This window comes from Cetorhinus maximus, chromosome 9, assembly GCF_964194155.1.
Source record: "Cetorhinus maximus chromosome 9, sCetMax3.hap1.1, whole genome shotgun sequence".
NCBI lineage: Eukaryota > Metazoa > Chordata > Chondrichthyes > Lamniformes > Cetorhinidae > Cetorhinus > Cetorhinus maximus.
The window spans coordinates 126,795,698-126,815,056 of NC_135887.1; the positions used below are offsets into that span (position 1 = coordinate 126,795,698).

The 19,359-nt window shown below is 45.9% G+C and overlaps 1 protein-coding gene and 1 long non-coding RNA gene across 6 annotated transcripts in view; one reads left to right on the forward strand and one right to left on the reverse strand.

The window, feature by feature from the left end:
* Positions 1 to 19,359, reverse strand: part of LOC144685007 (uncharacterized) — a 142,147-nt gene that overhangs the window by 82,658 nt on the left and 40,130 nt on the right. The gene's annotated exons all lie outside the window — the stretch shown is intronic.
* prmt3 (protein arginine methyltransferase 3) overlaps positions 1 to 19,359 on the forward strand; it is a 215,827-nt gene that overhangs the window by 51,571 nt on the left and 144,897 nt on the right. For all 3 annotated transcript variants that reach the window (XM_078549514.1, XM_078549516.1, XM_078549515.1), the window contains exons 9-10: positions 5,491 to 5,612; positions 9,686 to 9,785. In XM_078549514.1, the coding sequence (XP_078405640.1) occupies positions 5,491 to 5,612; positions 9,686 to 9,785 (222 nt within the window). The remainder of the gene's footprint in view (positions 1 to 5,490; positions 5,613 to 9,685; positions 9,786 to 19,359) is intronic.

Genomic DNA, 19,359 nt, shown 5'->3' on the forward strand with positions numbered 1-19,359 from the left:
AGCAGTTCAATACAACTGAGTGACTTGCTAGGACATTAAAGAGCCAGCCACATTGCTGCAGGGTCTGGAGTAACATGCATTAGCCTGAGTCTCTGGATGACCAAGCCACTGACATTACCACTGTGCCACCATGTCTCCCTAATTCTACAAACAGCTCTCTAACCATTCCTTGTTCAAGCCCCTTAAATTTGGTTTTAACCCCATTCATATTGCTGAGACTTGATTTTTGTTAACAGCACGCTTTGCGGCAGTGTTGTGTTTCTGCTTATACTGTTTTGCCTTTCCACTGCAGCAGACCTAGTGGACACTCTGCTCCAGTCAGGTTGGCTTCTTCTCCTGTGCTTACATAATCACCAGCAATGTGCCCAAAATTATCATTTTTAGCCCACACCAATTTGTTCTCAATATGATGACACTTGGCTGCATTGTCCAGAAATATTGGGTCAAAGGCCATATGTACGTACTCTTGGACACTTTCCTTGAACTCCTGCTCCTATCTTCAAAGGTCTCTCCATGATTTACCTCTTTTGACTCTGACGATCTACCCCTTACTTGTTACATACTCCTCCCCTGTGAAGAACTTTGAAAGATTTTGTTCTGTGATTGCTTACACAATAAAAGTGAGTGTACGTCAACAGTAATCCTTCAGTTGTAATGTACTTTGCACTGTCCTGAGAACTTGATGTGGTGTTATATAAATGCAAGGCCATTCTTTCTGTCTGTCTGAAAAGGGGTGTATAATTGACAGTCTGTACACCTGCCTCTACCATGTCCTGCCCTTCATCCTGCCAGCCTCACACCAGCTTTAACTGTTTTCTCCTCGTGCAGTTTCCTCAGTTGGCATGGGTTCATTCCCTGTGCCGGTTGTGGTAGTTTATGGAAGCTGCCTCTTTGCCTTGCTGTATGCTTGAAGTGGAACAGTGCCCACCAAGCCATATAAGCGATTATCTCTCTCTGACAGAGACACCTATGGTCCCTCGGGACTATGCCTTATTACCTAATTACCTACTTTCCTATCAATTTCCTCTTCTAGCAATTGTATCTCTTTCCTCTCCGCCTGACACTGTCACATCCAGAACCCCTGAAGGATCTGTCTAGCCTGGTCTGTGTGCTGTCTCTTGGAAATATCACCCACAGATATTGTCAGCGTGTCTCTCCACCACTTCACTCAATCCGTCAATTCAATGTTAGATTGCTTGGCTGAAAGAAATCTTGGGTGACTTACAACTTCGTACAACTCGGGTTGACCATAGCCACTACTGCAATCTCTGCTCTCTGGCCATTGACTCCTTCGTCATCGTTGATCACTTTGTTATGCTAAGCCAGGCCATTCACAGTCTTGACATCCAGTATGGTCCTGAGCTGAACTTTAAACTGCACATCCTGTTCTTCGCTAGAATAACTGACTTCTGTCTCCACAACATGTACTTCCTTCACCAATTAAACCCTTATATACGTCCTTGTCATCTCCATGCTTGATTACTCTAACTCTTGCCTTGCAGGTGTCCCCGCTGCTAATTTCATAAATGCCAAACTTATCTAAAACTATCCCTTGTAGCCTATCTCACATTAAGTCCGGCTCAGCATTTGCCCTCTTCCCCCTCCCCCACCCTCACCCTCACTAACCTATTTGATCCTCATCCTCATTTGATCCAATCCCTTGACCCAAGTTTGTACATCCTCATTTCCTGGTGCCACACCAGGCTGGGCGGGGGCAAAGCCTTCGACCTTTTAGTCTTACTATCTGATAGTCCCTCCCCAAACTCCTGGGGCTAAAAATTCAAATGCCTCTGAAAATGGGTGAAGGATTGTGATGTGTGATTAACTTGTACCTGTTCAAAGTGATATAGGCAGCACTTTGTGCTTCCTGTTAATTATAATGATAGTAGAATGCAGCCCAGTGCTAAATGCAGTGAGCCCAAGTTGGAGCGAGGCAAGCACTGTTTAAATCTAGCCTACACTACTTAAAACCAACTTGCAGCCCTTGAAGGCGAGATGCACTCTGGCTGTAGCAGATGGTGGAAGCCATTGTGGAAGAGTTTATGAGCAGAAGGAAGAGCAGCAGAAATGGTGCCAAAGGCCAGAGAGCATGCTCCAAGGTTCACTGATGCAGCACTGGAGGTCTTGATGTAGGAGGTAGACAGCAGGAGAGAGAAGCTCTCCGGACAGGCACTATGAAGGTCGTGGCAGCAGATAACCATCACGTTCCGTCAGGTCTAGCTCCAAGGACATGGATGCAGTGCCGGAAAAATTTCAGTGACCTTACGCGAGTGGTAAAGGTCAGTGATTGCACCTTCACATGTGATATACTTACATGTGTACCACCAACCTCACACTCTACTCCAATCATGACCATCCTTTTACTCACCCCTCTACACACTCCATCAATCACAATTCAAACCCAACCTTCATTCCTTGCCTCACCTGCCACATACTGGCATTTAGCATTATTGCAAGCCTCATATCCACATCGCACAGCTTGTGCACACTGCTAGCTATTCAACTGTGTTAGGCACATCACCCAAGCATGTTGCACCACAGTTACTAACACAGTGTTCTCTCTTTTGCATGACAAGGTGGCTCATAATCAGAGGCATTAAGTTGGTGGGGGACAGGCATGGATCCATGTCCTCACCCCAATGGAGGTAACAGTGCTGGCAATTATTGATGTGACCATGGCTGAGGCCAGTGCAGTGCTGAAACCAGCAAGAATAACGTTTTACTCCTGCCTAGTCCACTGTCTCACATCCCACTTCCCCCTTATGGCACAATCTTTTATGATTTACAAGCTGCAGTTGGTGCATTCATGCTGTCGCCAGTGTGATCCCTGACGTGACTCACCCCAAAGGTGCGTGTACAAATGCCATTTTGGAGGCCTAAGGGCAGATGTAGCACCCAAAAATCGGTACAGCCTATCCCAACTTCACACCCATAGGATATTAGGCACAGGGAAAGGCCATTCTGTCCATCGTGCCAGCACTTTGAAAAATAAGAAAGACTTGCATTTATATAGTGCTTTTCACAACCTTGAAATGCCCCAAAACATTTTACAGTTAGTGAAGTAATTTTGAAGTGTAGTGACTGTTGTAATGTAGGAACTGCAGCAGCCAATTTACCCACAACAAGTTCCCGTATCCAATAAGGTGATAATGACCCGCTAATCTGTTTTAGTGATGCATTTTGGAGTTATGCTGGGGGGAACCATTGTCGAATGAGATGTTCATGGACAGCCAAGCTAAAATAGGGGTGTAATGGCTGTCTCTTCATCCTCCTCTTCTTTCTTCACTTCCTCCCCCATCTTTCTCCTCTTCCTCCTCCTGAGGTGCTCGCCATAGCACCAGTGGCAAAGGCATTGCCCTTGTAATGATCAAGTTGTGGAGAATACAGCCGACCACCGCAAAGCGGGATGCCCCCACCGGCTAGTACTGCAGGGCTCCTTCAGAGCTCTCTCGGCAGAGGAACTGTTTGCTTCAGTACCTCAATGGTCTGCTCTGTGATGTTTCCCCAAGCAGCTTGCTAACTGACATCATTGTGCACCTGCTGGTCACCTGTGTTTGGGATCGTGGAGTGGAGTCATGAGCCAGGCCTAAAGATGGCCACCTCTCCTCCTATCTCCCTCTATCAATTTGTGAAGTGTCTTAGGATGTTTCGTTATTATAAAGGTGCTACATAAATGCGCATTTGTTGGTGTACCATCCAATGATATAAGGCTGTCCCATTAACTTAGAGAATGCAAAGTCTGCCATATTTATTCAGTACTCTTTTAATGTAAAAGAATTATTTATTATAAGAGACTAAGAGAGCAACCTAAGGCCTCAAGCATTTTGGGCTTAATGGTAGACTTTCATTATTTTTAATACCTGTGCTTCTAAAATGTATTTGAAAATCCATTCTTATCTGCTGCATTAGAATGAGCTGAATCAATTTTGCAATGACAGCATTTCCCATGAAGAACCCATGGATGAGTAGAGCTTCTGTTCAAAGTCTGTTTGTTACAGTTCAATGCAATTCTAGTAAACGTGATCCCACATTATTATGGTAGCTTTATCAATGGTGTCCTATTTACTGTCATCAGAAATCTCAAAGGAACTTTAATATATGAATATATGAAATTTATGGTAATACATCATATTAATCTATTAAACCTAATCAAATCCTACAGCTAAACATCATTTCAGTGATGAAGCCCTTGAATTTTAGCAGTACTTAAATTTAGGCTGATTATGCATTTTAACCAATTATATATTTAAATGAGTAAATATGCATTAAATAACCTTTCACCTCTCTGTGTATAGAGATGGTACAGTATTATGTGTGCATTTAATCCATTTATTTTAGGCCCTGTTTTGCATATGATTTAGCATCATTGTGGGGGAGGGGTTGGTGGAAATTGCTGACTGCCTTCATAGGTGGACACTATATGGAACCAAAAAATATGGAATGGTTATAGTTGATTGATTGGGATTGCAGTACACTACTGAGCAGTATTTAATCATCATGGTGTATCATGTGATAGTTTAAAGTATCAAAATATTAAATTCATTCTGAGCACTCTATTAGAAAATTATAATTTTGGATCTTATTTAGGAGGCTGCATGGAAACAGACTTTTTTTTCCTCTTATAAAATTCATAGTTTATGCTATTGGCTTAATGGGAAAATACATTTTTTTTTGCATATTCTTAAAGTATTGTTTGCAAAGCACTTTAAAAAAACTACACTACACCATACCAGAGGGGTTCCTTTGAATTCTCCTTAGCTTGAAGCAGCTTCGAGTACCTAATTTTGATAAGGGGAATAAAAGTCATTGTTAGTTCCAAAGATATATTAAAAAAAAGCCCTTACATTTTTCTTCCATCCCTCACATAAAATAACCTTAAACATGAAACCTTAACCATCATCAAAAAGCTTCAGCTGACATTTTAATCGGCTAGTTTGATGTCAAGATTAAAAAGGAAGGGAGAATCTTATAAAATTGATTTTTATGCCGTACACCAAAGTGGGTCTAAAGCCTCTAGCTACTGTTCGTACAGAATTCAATTGCAGTTAACGTAAAGACTGAACCGCTTGTACGGCACATTGGGGGCAGTGTGCTGTTGTAGTGTTATTCTGGGTCATGGGTCAAAAGTTACACTCACTGTTCCTCATGAGGGAAGCTCATACATGTTAGAATATAATTTGGCTAAGGAAGGGAAATGTTAGGCCCAGTCCTGATGCTTGCCTAATAAGCTCCAGTGAAATTCACTGTCGGTGGTTGTTTAGGAGGAGGATTGTGCTGGCTGTGATAAAATAGCATTCCATAACCGCTACATAAGTTTACACATGAGAGCTTTCCACTTGGCATTTAATAGAACTGGAACCAAGTAATCCATGAGGAGAGTGAAAGATAATTTTGAAAATATAGATTTTAAGTTGTGGATACTGCAACGTAACTGTATTGTTTTTTTAGTTACCCGTCAATTGAACCCTAATGTGTTGAAATGACTTCCAGGTAATTTTGGATGTTGGATGTGGAACTGGGATCCTATCCATGTTCGCAGCTAAAGCAGGAGCCAAGCATGTGATTGGAGTTGACCAGTCTGAGATCATTTACCAGGCCATGGATATTGTAAGGTAAAATGAATTTTGCACTCTGCTTTCCTCCCTGAGCTTCACATCTATTGTTTCATGCATTGTCCTTAAAATTACCGTTTTAATGAGATCGTTCTTTTGCCTTGAGAGTCAGGCAGGAGACGGATTGGGGATGCTGGGAGAATGAGATAACAGAAAAGGACAGTGATAAGGATCATGCACAGGAAATAAATTTTACCAGCTTGAGTAATTATTCTGTCCAGTGTAACATTAGCTGTCATGATAATGGCATATTCAGGAAGATGGATATGGTGCATGGTGGGGCAGAGAATCATTAAAACTTAAGAGTAGAAGTTGCTTGCTGATTGGATTTTAGTGTTTGCACCTAAAGATCCACAATAAACAGCACTGAGGGAGGAATACAACACAGAACTAGTGCTGGTACGGGCTTATTCCTTGCCACTTCTGCCACCGGCAGTGAATTAACTAGATTGCTAGCTAAATGAGTTTCATTGATGTGGGAGAAGGACTTGCAGTTTAAAACAGTGGAGGATTATTATCAGATTAGCATGATCTTTGGGATACTGAGGCCAAATATGTCATCAGACTTGATACTTAGATCCTGGGGAGAAACTATGCAGGTCTGATAATTGTTATTTGACTATTTGATTTTTGCTTCTAGATGCTACCAGTGAGATACTCAAAGTGTAACGGAATTCCAAATGACAAAAATGTATGATGTTGCATTGTGTTTAGACTTATACTTTGTGCTATTGATATGAACTTTGGTCTGTTCCCTGCAATAAACGAAGTTGTATGTCTCAGACTTTGGGATTGCTGCATTGTCAGTGCTCATTGGTGATGTATTTGTCTATTGTGCCTTTTGATCTAATAATTCTGGAGTTGTCTGTCTCTCTAACAAGCCCCTTCTGTGTTTTGTGGAGGCAGTTGACTATTGAAGAGTTGCATTAATGCCCTTGTAATTGCAGTGGTTCACAGCTACTCCCTTCAGTGACTTGCAGAATTCTTGCCTGTCCCCTCTCCCTTTTTTGTTTCATCCCATTACAGCCATTTCCACGTTGGAAACGTGGCAGGGACCTCCTTCCAGGACCCTGCAAGTGGTGCTGCAGAATTGTCCACCAGGTGATGTGCAGTGTTTGAGCTGCGTTTTAATTGTATTCTCTCTCATTCTGAAGAAGAATGCCATTTTCAGGCTTTAAACATTATTGCAGGAGGACGGAAATAGCTTTCATTTAATCTCAGCTGCATCGTCCATGGCGAGATGGGAATGTGGAAAGAGTGGAAGCAGAGATGATTCAAACAAACAAACAATAATTCCAGCGGTTTCAGAGAAAATGGGCTTGCGCTAGTGGACCGCACCATGAACGATGGAATGCGGCAGAGGCTTTTCACAGGATTGTATAGCTTGGAAGGAGGCCATTCAGCCCATCCTGCCTATGTTAGCTCTTTGAAAGAACTATCCAGTTATTTCTGCTCCTTTGCTCTTCCCCCTTATCCTTGTAAGTTTTTTTTTCCCCTTTTCAGGTCTAATTCCATTTCCTTTAGAACATTGTGATTGAATCTGTTTCCACCACCTTTACAGTCAGTGCATTCATAGCAACTCACTGAGCTAAGCAAATGTCTTCTTATCTTCCTTCTGCTTTTTTGCCTGTCATTTTCTGAGTTCCTGCTCCCAGTCAGTATAGTGCTGACGTGTGCAGTACAGGCTTTCTCAGAGAGAGTGAGAGAGAAAGAGAGAGAAATGGAAAGGCTAATTACCTTGTATAAATGTTGCAGAATTTATCCTGTGGGTCAATCTTGAGAGTAATATTTTTGTAAAGCCTGGAAGTAGGTTGCTTGTCTGTCGCCTTGACTGGGCCATAGTGCAAAAGAAAATATAGACCACATTATTGGCACTTTGATTTAATAGGTGAAACTTTTATTAACGTTTGCCAAGTGTAAGAACCAAAATGACTACAAGAGCAAATTATTCCATTGACCTCAAACAGCTGGAAGTATTCTAAGTTTGTTTGTGTTTGAATAGCCTCTGCTAAAAGGAAAACTTTTACCCCATTCCCCACTCCTCACAGACGTGTTCTTGTTTTTCTCTTCCCTCTTCACTAAAGAACCATGCACAGAGAAGGAAAAATATGAAGACACCAAACACATTTTCGTAGATCCAAAACAGCAAGAAAGTGAAATCGGGGCATGGGGATGGGGCGGGGGAAGAAAAGTAGATCTGAATATGCTTCCTTAAACCTGGGATGGTGGAATGTTTGAGGGTGACCTACTAATTTCTAAATTAGCCTCTTTACTCTGCAGAAGGCAGGGAGATCTAGGTGTACTGTCAAGTTGCAGAAAAATGTCTTTCATTTATGGAGCGGAAATTATTTTCCATGGAAATTACGCCATAAATTTTCACTGAGATGCCCTGTGCATACCATATGTCCAAGGTTATCGATGGATTGCCTTAAACTGTTTGGGTGAGTTAGTTAAAAGTGCCCCATTCCCCTCCTTCAAGGCGTAGACAACAAACCTTTTCATCTCCTGTTTTAATGCTTATGGACAAAATAAAAATTGGCTCTGTCCCTCTCTCCTCCTCCCATCATTTAGCCTGTTTTTTTGCACCCTCTCTTCACCTTTTTCTCTTCCACACTTCTTTCCATCATGCACGTTCAAAAATTCACGTTCCTCTGCTTCTCTGGTTATCCCTACTATTCATTCTTCCTTTCTCTTTAATCACTTCCTTTTCACCTAACTCCTGTCTGTCTCCCACTGCGAGCCCGCAGTGCAAATCTGCTTCCAGTTCCTTTACACATTTATTCGATTTGCAAGGTGAGAGCCAAAGTCCACTTGATCGGAGTTGTACATCTGGGTCAAGTGGGCAGAACTATCCAGGTGTAAGATTAATTGGATTTTGGGGTCCAAAGTGGCAAAACAGTTACATAGGACATATAGCACAGAAACAGGCCATTCGGCCCAGCCAGTCCAGTGCGGTATTAATGCTCCACTCGCCTCCTCCCCGCTTCCCTCATCTAAATTTATTATCATCACCCGGTATTCCCATCCCGCTCATATGCTTCCCCTTAAATGCATCTGTAATATTCGCTTTAATCTCTCCCTGTGGTAGCAAGTTCCACCTTCTCACTAATCTCTGGGTAAAGATGTTTCTTCTGAATTCCCTATTGGATTTCTTGATGCTTTAGATCTGCTCTTCCCTACAAGAGGAAACATCCTCTCTGTATCCGCTTTATCGAAACCCTTCATAATTTTGAAAACCTCTGTTAGGTCGCTCCTCAACCACCTTCTTTCAAGAGAAACCAGACCCAGCCTGTCAATCCTTTCCGGCTATGTGTACAATTCAGGTGCTTAAGAATAACATACAAAAGCAATGTTCTAGGTCCATGGAGGCTATGTGATTTTAGGCCAGGTAAAGTTCAAGGCTTTAGTTTGGGATAGAGTAGAGGGGGCTCAAGGTGTAAAGTTGGAGCACCACAGTAGTGGAGGATGTATGGAAAGTAGAATAGCAAGGATAAATGATGGGTTGGGGATGTGGCAGTGGGATGGGGAACTGTCACAGCAACTGACAGCCATTTGAGATTTACTGTTCAATTAGTCGGTGCCATCATGTGACCAATGCTGTATGATGAATGGCATGTCAATCACATGCTTTGCATGGTATAGGTTTACTAAAATATTAGCCACACAGTGTTACAGATCGGTTGACTATTGTAATTGTACAGCTAAATTAGTTGCATTTTTATTAGCAAGCTTTTGACCACCTGGTGGAAGGCAAAACCACCACTGACAAAAAAATTGTCAAGAAAATGGCCCCAGCTAAGGCATCGGCAGACGATGAGCCAAAGGCCTGATTTCGGGCAGGGCACACATGGCAATTTGACCACCTAACCTAATGTGTCCTCACTTGACTTGATATTAAATTTCTGCCTGATAATACTCCTGTGAACCCCCATGAGAAATATTGCTATTTTCAAGGTGTTATATGTCAACGTCAGGGACAGGAAATTGGATGGATAGGTTCCAGTGCTAAGTTACACCCTGTACTAGACCATACCATTTTTTTTTAGGCAAACTCTTCTTATTTATTCTACCAGGGAAAATGACCTGGATGGTGTTGTCACACTCATTAGAGGAAGGATTGAGGATGTCGAACTTCCGGTTGCTAAAGTGGACATTATTATTTCAGAGTGGATGGTGAGTTTTCGTTTTAAAAAGAAAAATGTTTAAGGCTGCCAGTTTGAATTATAATTGCCTGAATATACTGGAGCACAATATTTTTGAATTCTGCTTTTCAGATTGATAAGTTACCATTTGCTTTTAAAATCCTTTACATAGCTATCATAACAATTTCCGTGGTCCGCGCTGCTCTAGACTGGTCTTTTCTTTCTCCCGGCAAGCAAGTGGTGCGCGTCGACCAGCTAACATTTATCTCTAAACCAATGCCACCAAGATCACATGAATTAGTATTCTCACTGCTATTTGTGGGACTTTGCTCTGTGCAAGTTGGTTGCTTAGTTTGCCTACAAAATAACAATAACCACCTTTTCAAAAGTGAATAATTGGCAGTAAAGCAGTTTTGAGACCTCTTGACCTAAATTTGAAGCTGGTGGAATTGAAGACAAATAATTGACTGGGTCACAAAATTGAAGACAGAGAGTATGGATAGTGGCGAGGTCCTCTAATTGGCAAGATGTGACGAGCGGTGTCATGCAAGGATCTGTGTTGGGACATCAGCCATTCTCTGCATTTGTCAACAATTTAGATGATGGAATAGATAGCCAACATATCCAAGTTTGCTAATAATGTAAAGTTAGGTGCCATTATAAGCAGTGTGGATGGAAGCATAAAGCTACAAAGAGATGTTGATGGATTATTTTGTTTATTTCGTATCTTCACACATACCTCATCCCTTTGGGAAATAGTGGGGATGTGTTGGAATGATTCACAGGCTGATTGTTAACCTGTGAGAACCGCATCATGAATGCTCTTTCCTTGGACTAGAAGCTTTGGAGTGGAACTTAAACCCAGAGCTTCAGGCTTAGGGGCAGGGATGTTACCGACTGAGTCACAAGATCTCCTCATTGAGAGAGTAAACGAATGGGATAAACTGTGGCAAATGGATTACAAACACTAGTTAATTCATAGAATTTAGAAGGTTAAGGGATAATTTGATCAAAGGATTCAAGATATTAAAGGAATCAGAAAGGGTAGATGAAATAAATTATCTCTGATTGGAGAGTTCAGGATTGGGGTCATGGTCTAAAAATTAGAGCCACATTTTCCAGGAATGAAATTATGGGCTGGATTTTATGCTCCCTTGCCAACAGGTTTGAAGGCGGGGGTGGGGGGATGGTGGTGGGCTCATAAAATCCAGCCAATGACCCTCTCACTGCCAACCCGCCTGCCCCCAATCTGTATGAAATTTTAGGAGGGGTGGTGTAGGTGTTGGGCAGCCTGCCCGCCTGCCCTCCCTTGGGCCTATTGAGACCTTTAAGTGGCCAATTAATGGTCACCTAAGGACCTCATCCCATTCCAGCTACTATTTTATCTGTGGTGGGGGAGGCCCGTCCCAGCTGGGAAGTCCAGCAGCTTTAGCTGTGTAGGCTAGTGTCAGAAAGGGGTGCGGGGAACCTCCTTTGTGAGTCCACTGTGTACCTTGGAGGCACCCCCAACCTCCACCAAGATCGCATTTCCCCTTTTACCCTCCCTCACTGGCCTCCCAACCCCCTCAACCCCATCACCGGGGACTGCCAGCCTTGGGGTTGAACTTTCACCTTGGCATGCGGGCAAGCGCCCAACATGCACGAGCGTGAAATAGCACGCGATGACGTCGGGCGAGCGTCCCAACATCTTTGCACGCTCGCACAATATTTCCATCGGTGGGTATGCCCGCCAACAATTAAGAGGGCTGTTAAAGTCCATTAATTCATTAATTAAATGGAATTTCCCCCTGCCCATCCAACCTTACGGTTGGCGGGCGGGTGAAAAAGCCAAGCAGCCTTTGGACTTTTGGGGAAACCTCATCCACAGGCAGGATGAGATTTCCGATTGAAGGCATCTGTTTCAGACCTCCCACTCAAGACAGTTGCCGTCAAATCATCATGAAGCAGTTGCAGGGTTGTGATGAAGTTTCTTGGACATCCAAACCCCTGGAGCACAATCCGCCGAGCTTGTGATTTACTGAGTCACATGCTTTGGTCGTGTTGAAGAATGCAATGAAGAGTACCTGGTGGTGTTCTCAACATTTTGCTGGGATTTGCCTGGCAACAAAGACCATGTCAGAGGTTCCTCTGGAAGGTCTAAAGCCACACTGTGTCTCTTCCTCAGCCACAGGAAGCAGGAGATTCAGGAGAAAGCGTGTCAGCATTGTCCCAGCTATGGACAAGAGGGTAATACCTAAATAGTTTCCACAGCGTGAATTATCTCCCTTCTTGAAGATAGTTACAATTGTCACATTCCTGAAGTCAGTTGTGGGAGGGGGTAGAGGTTCTTTTCCTTCCCAGATCTGTAGGACGAATGCATGAAGTCTTGATGTGAGCAAAAGCCTGGCAGCTTTGAAGACCTCAGCTGGAATACCATCAGGGCCATAAGCTTTGTTGTTTTTCATCATCTGTTTGATTGTTAATTGTTTGTTGCAGCTCTCCCATCAATGGTAGTTCACCCATGGATTCTACCACAGGGTGTAGGGGGTTAGCCTGGAGAGTATCAGCTGCCACTGTGGGTTCACAGTTAAAGAGTTGTTGGAAGTGTTCTTTCCAGTGTTGACAAATAGCATTGTCATCCTTAAGAAGAGAGGCACCATCCTGTGAATGAAGGGGATTTTGTCCGTTTGACCTTGGTCAATAGCTGGTGCTGGTGGCTTCAAAAAGGTTTTGTATGTCATGACGGTCAGCATACTGTTGAATTTTTGGGCTTTCTCTTCCCACCACTTGTCCCTTAGCTTCTAGATTTGCCTTTAGGTGTCATCCTTGAGCTAATGGAATTTTACCTTCTTGATTTGTGACCTTGGGTTGTCCTGCCAGGCAATGAAGGCTGCTTGTTTTTGTACAATGAGGTCACGCATTTCAACATTGTTTTCATCGAACCAGTCCTGTTGATGCTGATGCTCGAACCCAATAGTTGGGACACAGGAGTCTAGTACAACTGATTTTATTTGATCCCAATGCTCTGGAATTGAGTTGGGTGTGTGGAGATTTTCCAGATTGGTTGTGAGCTGTGCTTGGAACCCCTGTCTTTGGTCAGGCTGCTTTAGGGCTGAGACATTGATATTCTTCCTCTTGGACGTTTGGGCCTTGCAATGCCTTGGTGCTGGGTGGATGTTCATTACTGAACAAACAAGTCTGATCTGTCCAGCAGGCATCAGTGCCCTACATGGATCGAGTGATACAGGCATCACTTAGATCATTGACTCAACAATGACATAACCCAGGAGGTGTCAATGCTTTGATGCCTCCATGTGGTTTTTTTATTTGTCCTTCTGGGGGAAGAGGGTGTTTGTTGTAATGAGGCCATGCTGAGTGCACTTTGTCAGCAGGAGGACACCTTTTGCATTGGGTTTTCCCATGCCATTTTTCCTAATGGTTCCTTTCCAGACATTAAAGTCAAGGCCAACCCTGACATTAAAGTCCTCCAAAAGGATGATCTTTTCTTCTTTTGGGATGGCAATGAGAATTTCATCAAGGTCAGAACTGAACTTTTCCTTAACATCTTCATTGGAGTCAAGGGTCGGGGCATAGGCACCGATGTTAGCGCCATGTGGATTATGGCTGAGCTGTCGGTGAAGCGTTTTGAGCCTTTCATTTATACAATTGGGGAGTGCTGGCAGCGCATCCAAGATCCTATCTTGATGGCAAAACCAACTCCATGGACATGAGGGTTGCTGTCAGCCTTCCCTTTTCCAGAAGGTGTACCCTCCCTGCTTCTTCACCCGATGACGTTGGGTGAGCGTCCCCCGACGTCATCGCGCACTCGCTTGATATTTCGGTCGGTGGGCACAAGCGGGAGTCGGAGCCGCGCCTGCCATTAATTAAGAGACCAGTTATGGCCCTTGACAGCCCAATTGACGGCGATTTAATGTCGCCCGTACGGTTTTTGGCTCGTCGCACGGGCGAAACGGGCAGCCCACAATTTGCAAAACCTCGTCCACGGGCGGGATAAAAAGGGTCAGCAGCATTCCCAGTGTGAGTAGTGAGGAGTTTTGGAGATAGTTTGCTGCTAGTTGCTTATTGGTACTTGTCAGCTTAATCTCTGATCGGGGCTTCATTCTTAGCATGCCCACGTGTCCTTTCAGGGCTCAATGGTGTCTTCAAGGCCCCCTGAGGATTTGGACCATGTGGACTTCTGGTCCCTGGTACTAGGGATTGTTGTCTCTGCTTAAGGCACCTCCCCTAATGAGGAAGAGAGGGGCAGAAGGGAGAGGAGGCTCGGTGTCCCAATGCAGCCTCCAGGGGAGGGACCTGTGGGAGGAGAGGCGCAGGCACAAGGGATGGTGCCAGCTGGTAGTCCAAGGTGGAAGGGGCCGCTAAAGACGCCACTATCCTGCTGCCAGGGTTTACAGGCGGCAATGCAGCTACCTCAATATGTCGGATGTGCAATGCTGAAGGAGGCTCCGTTTCTTCAGGGAGACTGTGACCTACATTTGTCAGATGATCGGGCCTGAGATCAGCTCTGACTGTGTGGGTGGACATGCCTGTGGCTCTGAAGGTCACAGTGGCCCTCAACTTCTATGCCTCCAGCTCTTTCCAGGGTTCAGTGGGGGATCTGTGTGGAGTCTCCCAATCAGCTGTCCACAGTTGTGTCAAACTGGTGACAGAAGCTCTGTTCAGGTGGGTACTGACCTTTATTCATTTCCGTATGGACGAGGCCAACCAGGCTGAGCAAGCCAGAGGGTTTGCAGCGATTGCTGGGTTCCCCCTCGTCCAGGTTGCCATCGACTGCACTCATGTGGCCATCAAGGTGCCAGAGGGTGAGCCCGGTGCCTTTGATAACAGGAAGGAATTCCACTCCATAAACGTGCAGATAGTTTGTGACCACAGGATGCAGATTCTGCAAGTCTGCAAGTCCCATGACGCTTACATCCTCAGACATTCCCAGGTGCCGAGGCTCTTCAGTGTTCCAGCCTGACTGGATGGATGGCTGCTGGGTGACAAGGGTGATCCCTTGAAAAGGTGGCTAATGACGCCTCTCTGCCACCCAAGAACAGAGGCTGAGCAGCGGTACAACAGGAGCCACGCCTCCACAAGGGCAGTGGTAGAGAGAACCATAAGTCTTCTCAAGATGCGCTTCCAATGCCTGGACTGTTCAGGGGACGCACTGCAACCACTGATAGTGCTGTCCACAATCTGGCACTGGCAAGGGGGGACCCACTGGAGGAAGAGGATGTTGACACAGCGGCACAGGCTACAGATGATGAATCCAGTAGTGAGTCTGAAGAGGAGTACGGTGAGGAGAATGCTGAGGGCTTGGAGGCAGACCTCTGTAACCTTCAGGGAGGCAGGGACACCAGCGACACCTTGATCCAACGTTCCTTCAACTCGGCTGCCAAATAAGCGCTACCACCTCATGCCAGGGCTGCTACCACCATCCTGGATCGCAGAAATGACCCTTTCCTTTGCCCCCTGTGCAATGAAGTTTCGAGCCACCCATGTTCAGCATTACATACTGACCTACCCTGCACCTACAAAACAAATGAAGCACGCTCAGGCCAATAACACAAAAGCAAATGTAATTTAATGTTGGAGCTCACATATTTTTGAACAGAACAATATCCAGTGTTGTTGGTCACACCATTTAAAAAAAGTAAAACAAAATGGGGGAACAAAACATCACCCGTGGCCAGTCCCCCTTGTGCTTAATGTGCTTTAAACATACGTTTATGGGTGCTACGTCTGGGTGCTTCCCCCTTGCTGGCACCAGCATTGGAGACAGCCTTCTGACTCTGGTGCCTTGTTAACCTTGATGATCTTGGCGGTCATCCTCTGGCCAGTGGAGCCTGTGCTGGCCCTGCCTGGGAGGGGGCAGCCAGTGCCACCCCTGGCATCTCCCCAGTGGCTGCAGCCTCATCAGATGCCACGGTCACTGGCAGAGGGGCGGAGGAGCTGCTGCCGTCATCTAGAGCGCCCTGAGGAGCCCGCAGAGACGACAAGCAGCTCGTGCACCAACGTGAGGTCGCTGTGGACTTCCCTGCTCGCCATTGATAGATGTGCACCTAGCTGGGATACTGGGTGCCCCATCCATCTCACACACAGACTGAGATCAGTGCCTGTGTGAGGGCTTGCAGGTCCAAACGCAACCCCAGGAACCCTTGACTCTGTTCCTGGAGCAGCCTCTCCATGAGAATCGCCACTGTTTCCATGGAGGAGGCAGTGCACTCGGCCATGAGGGTCAACGCAGTGCTCACGTTCCACAGGGACTCCTCCGCAACTGAGACCTCTTGGATCTCCGCCAGATCCTCCTGCGCATCCAGCATCTGCCGCTTAATGGACGACTCCAGAGGCTCATCATCAGCCATTGACTGAGCAGTCCTCCGACTGCCGGTGCCCTGGGCACCCTCTGCCCCCACCTGCACCTCAAGCGAGTGTGAAGTGCCCTCACCAATGTGCACCGAGATACTAGTCGCCGAACTAATGCCCACCGAGGTGCTGGTGCCTGCTTCAGAGAATGGGTATCTCACGGGTGCTTCGGGAGCATGGTGGTCCTCCAGGGTCAGGGGTAGCTCCTGGAGGTCTTGCGCTCGGTTACTTGGTGGCAGATCTACTGGAGAACTAGGACATTTCACTAGTTTAAGTCATGACTCTGCCATTGTGTATGCCAGGCACCCTGGTGAGACAATGGAGATCTGCATCATGGTGCCACAGTCTTTCAATGATCAATGAGGAACCCAGTCTGGATTCTCCCATCAGTGATGAATCTGCACAAGATTGTTTGCAGCACCCGAAACTCTCACCTCAGTGCACTGCACTCTTGCCTTCGTCTGACACCCCAGCCTCATTGTGGCCAGTTATTCGAGGTGCATGGTGCCCCTCGAGCTCCAAGGCCCCCTGCTCATACCGGGAGAGGATGAGGAGGTTTGGTTCTCCTCCACCAGTCCGCGACCTCTGTGTTGTTATGGGATGTCTTCTGAAAGGTCAGAGGAGCATTGATTGGTCCACTCTTCACCTGCAGCGCCATTGCAGCTTGGCCAACCCCAGCTGAGGAGCACCTTGCAGGGCAGATCCGAGTCGTAGCCCTCGAGGCACAAGACACTCAGTCAAAGCAGCCAGGGCTCAGCCCCTTGGCCAGCTCGGGCATATTTGACAGTTGGCACACTCAGATTCTAGCACCCCTGAACTCCACTGGGGGATGGCCAGCCCAAAACAATTCACCACACTGACCCATGCGAACATGGTACTTACCCTTCCTGAGCGCAGCAGGTCATTGAAGGGCGTCCTGCACAGCACCCAGATGTGCCGCATCACATCGTGGCTGCTCACCCGGGCTTCCACCTCCCTCCCATGCCCTCTTTGTGAGGTACGGTGGCCCCCTCCTCCCATCTCTGAGGACAAGGGTGTCCCTTCTGGCAGCCACCTCCTCCAGGAGGCCGGCGAGGCACTCACCGGAGAAACAGGGCGCCGAGTGCCCAGCCGACCTCACCGCCCACCTGGTCTCCACACCTTCATTTGCAGTCATGCCGCTGCTGCAACTCCGACACGGGCAGCCTCCCCGGGGCTGCCTGCGCCGTTTTTGAACCAGCCGCCGGGTTACCATTGGACCCGGCGGCTAACAGGCCCCCGCCCGCCCCTTCTTGGACGTTCGGCAGCTGGCGTTCACCCTGGGCGGGCCTTAATTGGGCCCGCCAGCGTGAAATTGGGGTCGGGCCTCAATTGCGGGTAGCGGTCAGCTTCCTGACAGCTCCCGCTTGCCGAGCACGACCGACGAGGGAATAATCCTGCCCTATGTTGCTATGTAACAAGAAAGGCACTGTATAAATGAAAATTTGTTTGTTCTTTCACATGGTGACCAAAATTGGGAACTCCGAATTGTTCCAGAGACCCAACTCTGTATAACATCATGTAGCTTCTTCACAAAGGAGAAAGATGATGCAGACATTCCAGTTAAAGAGGAGGAGTGTGAAATATTAGATACCGTTAGCATAATTAGAGAGGAAGTACTGGAGGGACTGACATTCATGAAGATGGATAAATCACCAGGGCCTGATGGAATGCATCCGAGGCTGTTAAAGGAAGCCAAGGAGGAAATAGCGGATGCTCTGAGGATCATTTTCCAATCCTTACTTGATATAGTTGAAGGACCAGAGGATTGGAGGTCAGCCAAAGTTGTGCCATTATTTAAAAAGGGTGCGAGGGAGAGGCCAGAAAATTATAGGCCGGTCAATCTCACTTCGGTGGTGGGCAAATTATAAGAATCAATTCTGAGAGACAGGATAAAGTGTCATTAAGAAAGGAACAGATTAATCAGGGATAATCGGCATGGTTTTGTTAAGGGAAGGTCGTGTCTTAATAATTTAATCAAATTTTTTGAGGAAGTAACAAGGAAGATTGATGAGGGCAGTGTAGTGGATGTTGTCTACCTGGATTTTAGTAAGGCATTTGACAGTGTCCCACACGGCAGAAACGTAAAAGCACAGGGGACACAGGGGAATGTGGCGAGTTGGATGCAAAATTGGCTCAGTGACAAGAAATAAAGGGTAATGGTCGATGAATGCTTTTGTGATTGGAAAAGGGTTTCCAGTGGCGTTCCACTGGGCTCAGTGTTGGTGTCCTTGCTGTTTTTTGTATATATTAATAATTTGGACTTAAATGTGCAAGGCATGATTGGGAAGTTCGCAGATGACAGAAAAATTGGCCGTGTAATTGGTTCGGAAGAGGATAGCTGTTGTCTCCAGTGGTTTGGTTGAGTGGGTGGAAAAGGGGCAGATGGATTTCAATCCAGAGAAGTGTGAAGTGATGTTTTGGGGAGGACAAACAAAACTAGGGAATACACAATAAATGGGAGGATATTTAGAGGGGTAGAGGAAGTGATAGACCTTGGAGCGTATGTCCACAGGTCCCTGAAGATGGCAGGACAGTTGGATAAGGTGGTGAAGAAAGCATATGGAATGCTTTCCTTTATCGGACAAGGTATTGAATACGAGAGCAGGGATGTAATACTTGAACTGTCTAAAATGTTGTTAGGTCAGAGATGAAATTTTGTGTACAGTTCTGTTCGCTGCATTATAGAAAGGACCTAATTGCTCTGGAGAGAGTTCAGAGTAGATTTACCAGAGTTTTGCCAGAGCTTGAAAATTGCAGCTATGAGGAAAGATTGGATTGGCTAGGATTGTTTTCCTCAGAACAGAGGAGGCTGAGGGCTCACTTATTGAGGTGTGCAAAATTATGAGGGGCCTAGATAGAGTAGAAAGGGTTATCCAGTTTCCCCTAGCTGAGGGGTCAATTACCTGGAAGCACAGATTTAAGGTGATTGGTAGGAGGATTAGAGGGGACATGAGGAAAAGCTTCCTCACCCAGAGAATGGTGGGTGTCTGGAATTTACTGCCTGATTTGGTGATGGAGGCAGAAACCCTCAACTTGTTTAAAAGGTACCTGAATCTGCACCTGAAGTGCTGTAACCTGCAAGTCTACAGACCAGGTGCTGGAAGGTGGGAATAGATTGGGTGGCTAGTTATTTTTTTTTTAAATTTCTTTCTCAACTGGCACAGACATGGTGGGCTGAATGGCCTCTTTCTGTGCTGTAGCTTATCTGTGGTTTCTATAACTATGTTGATGATATA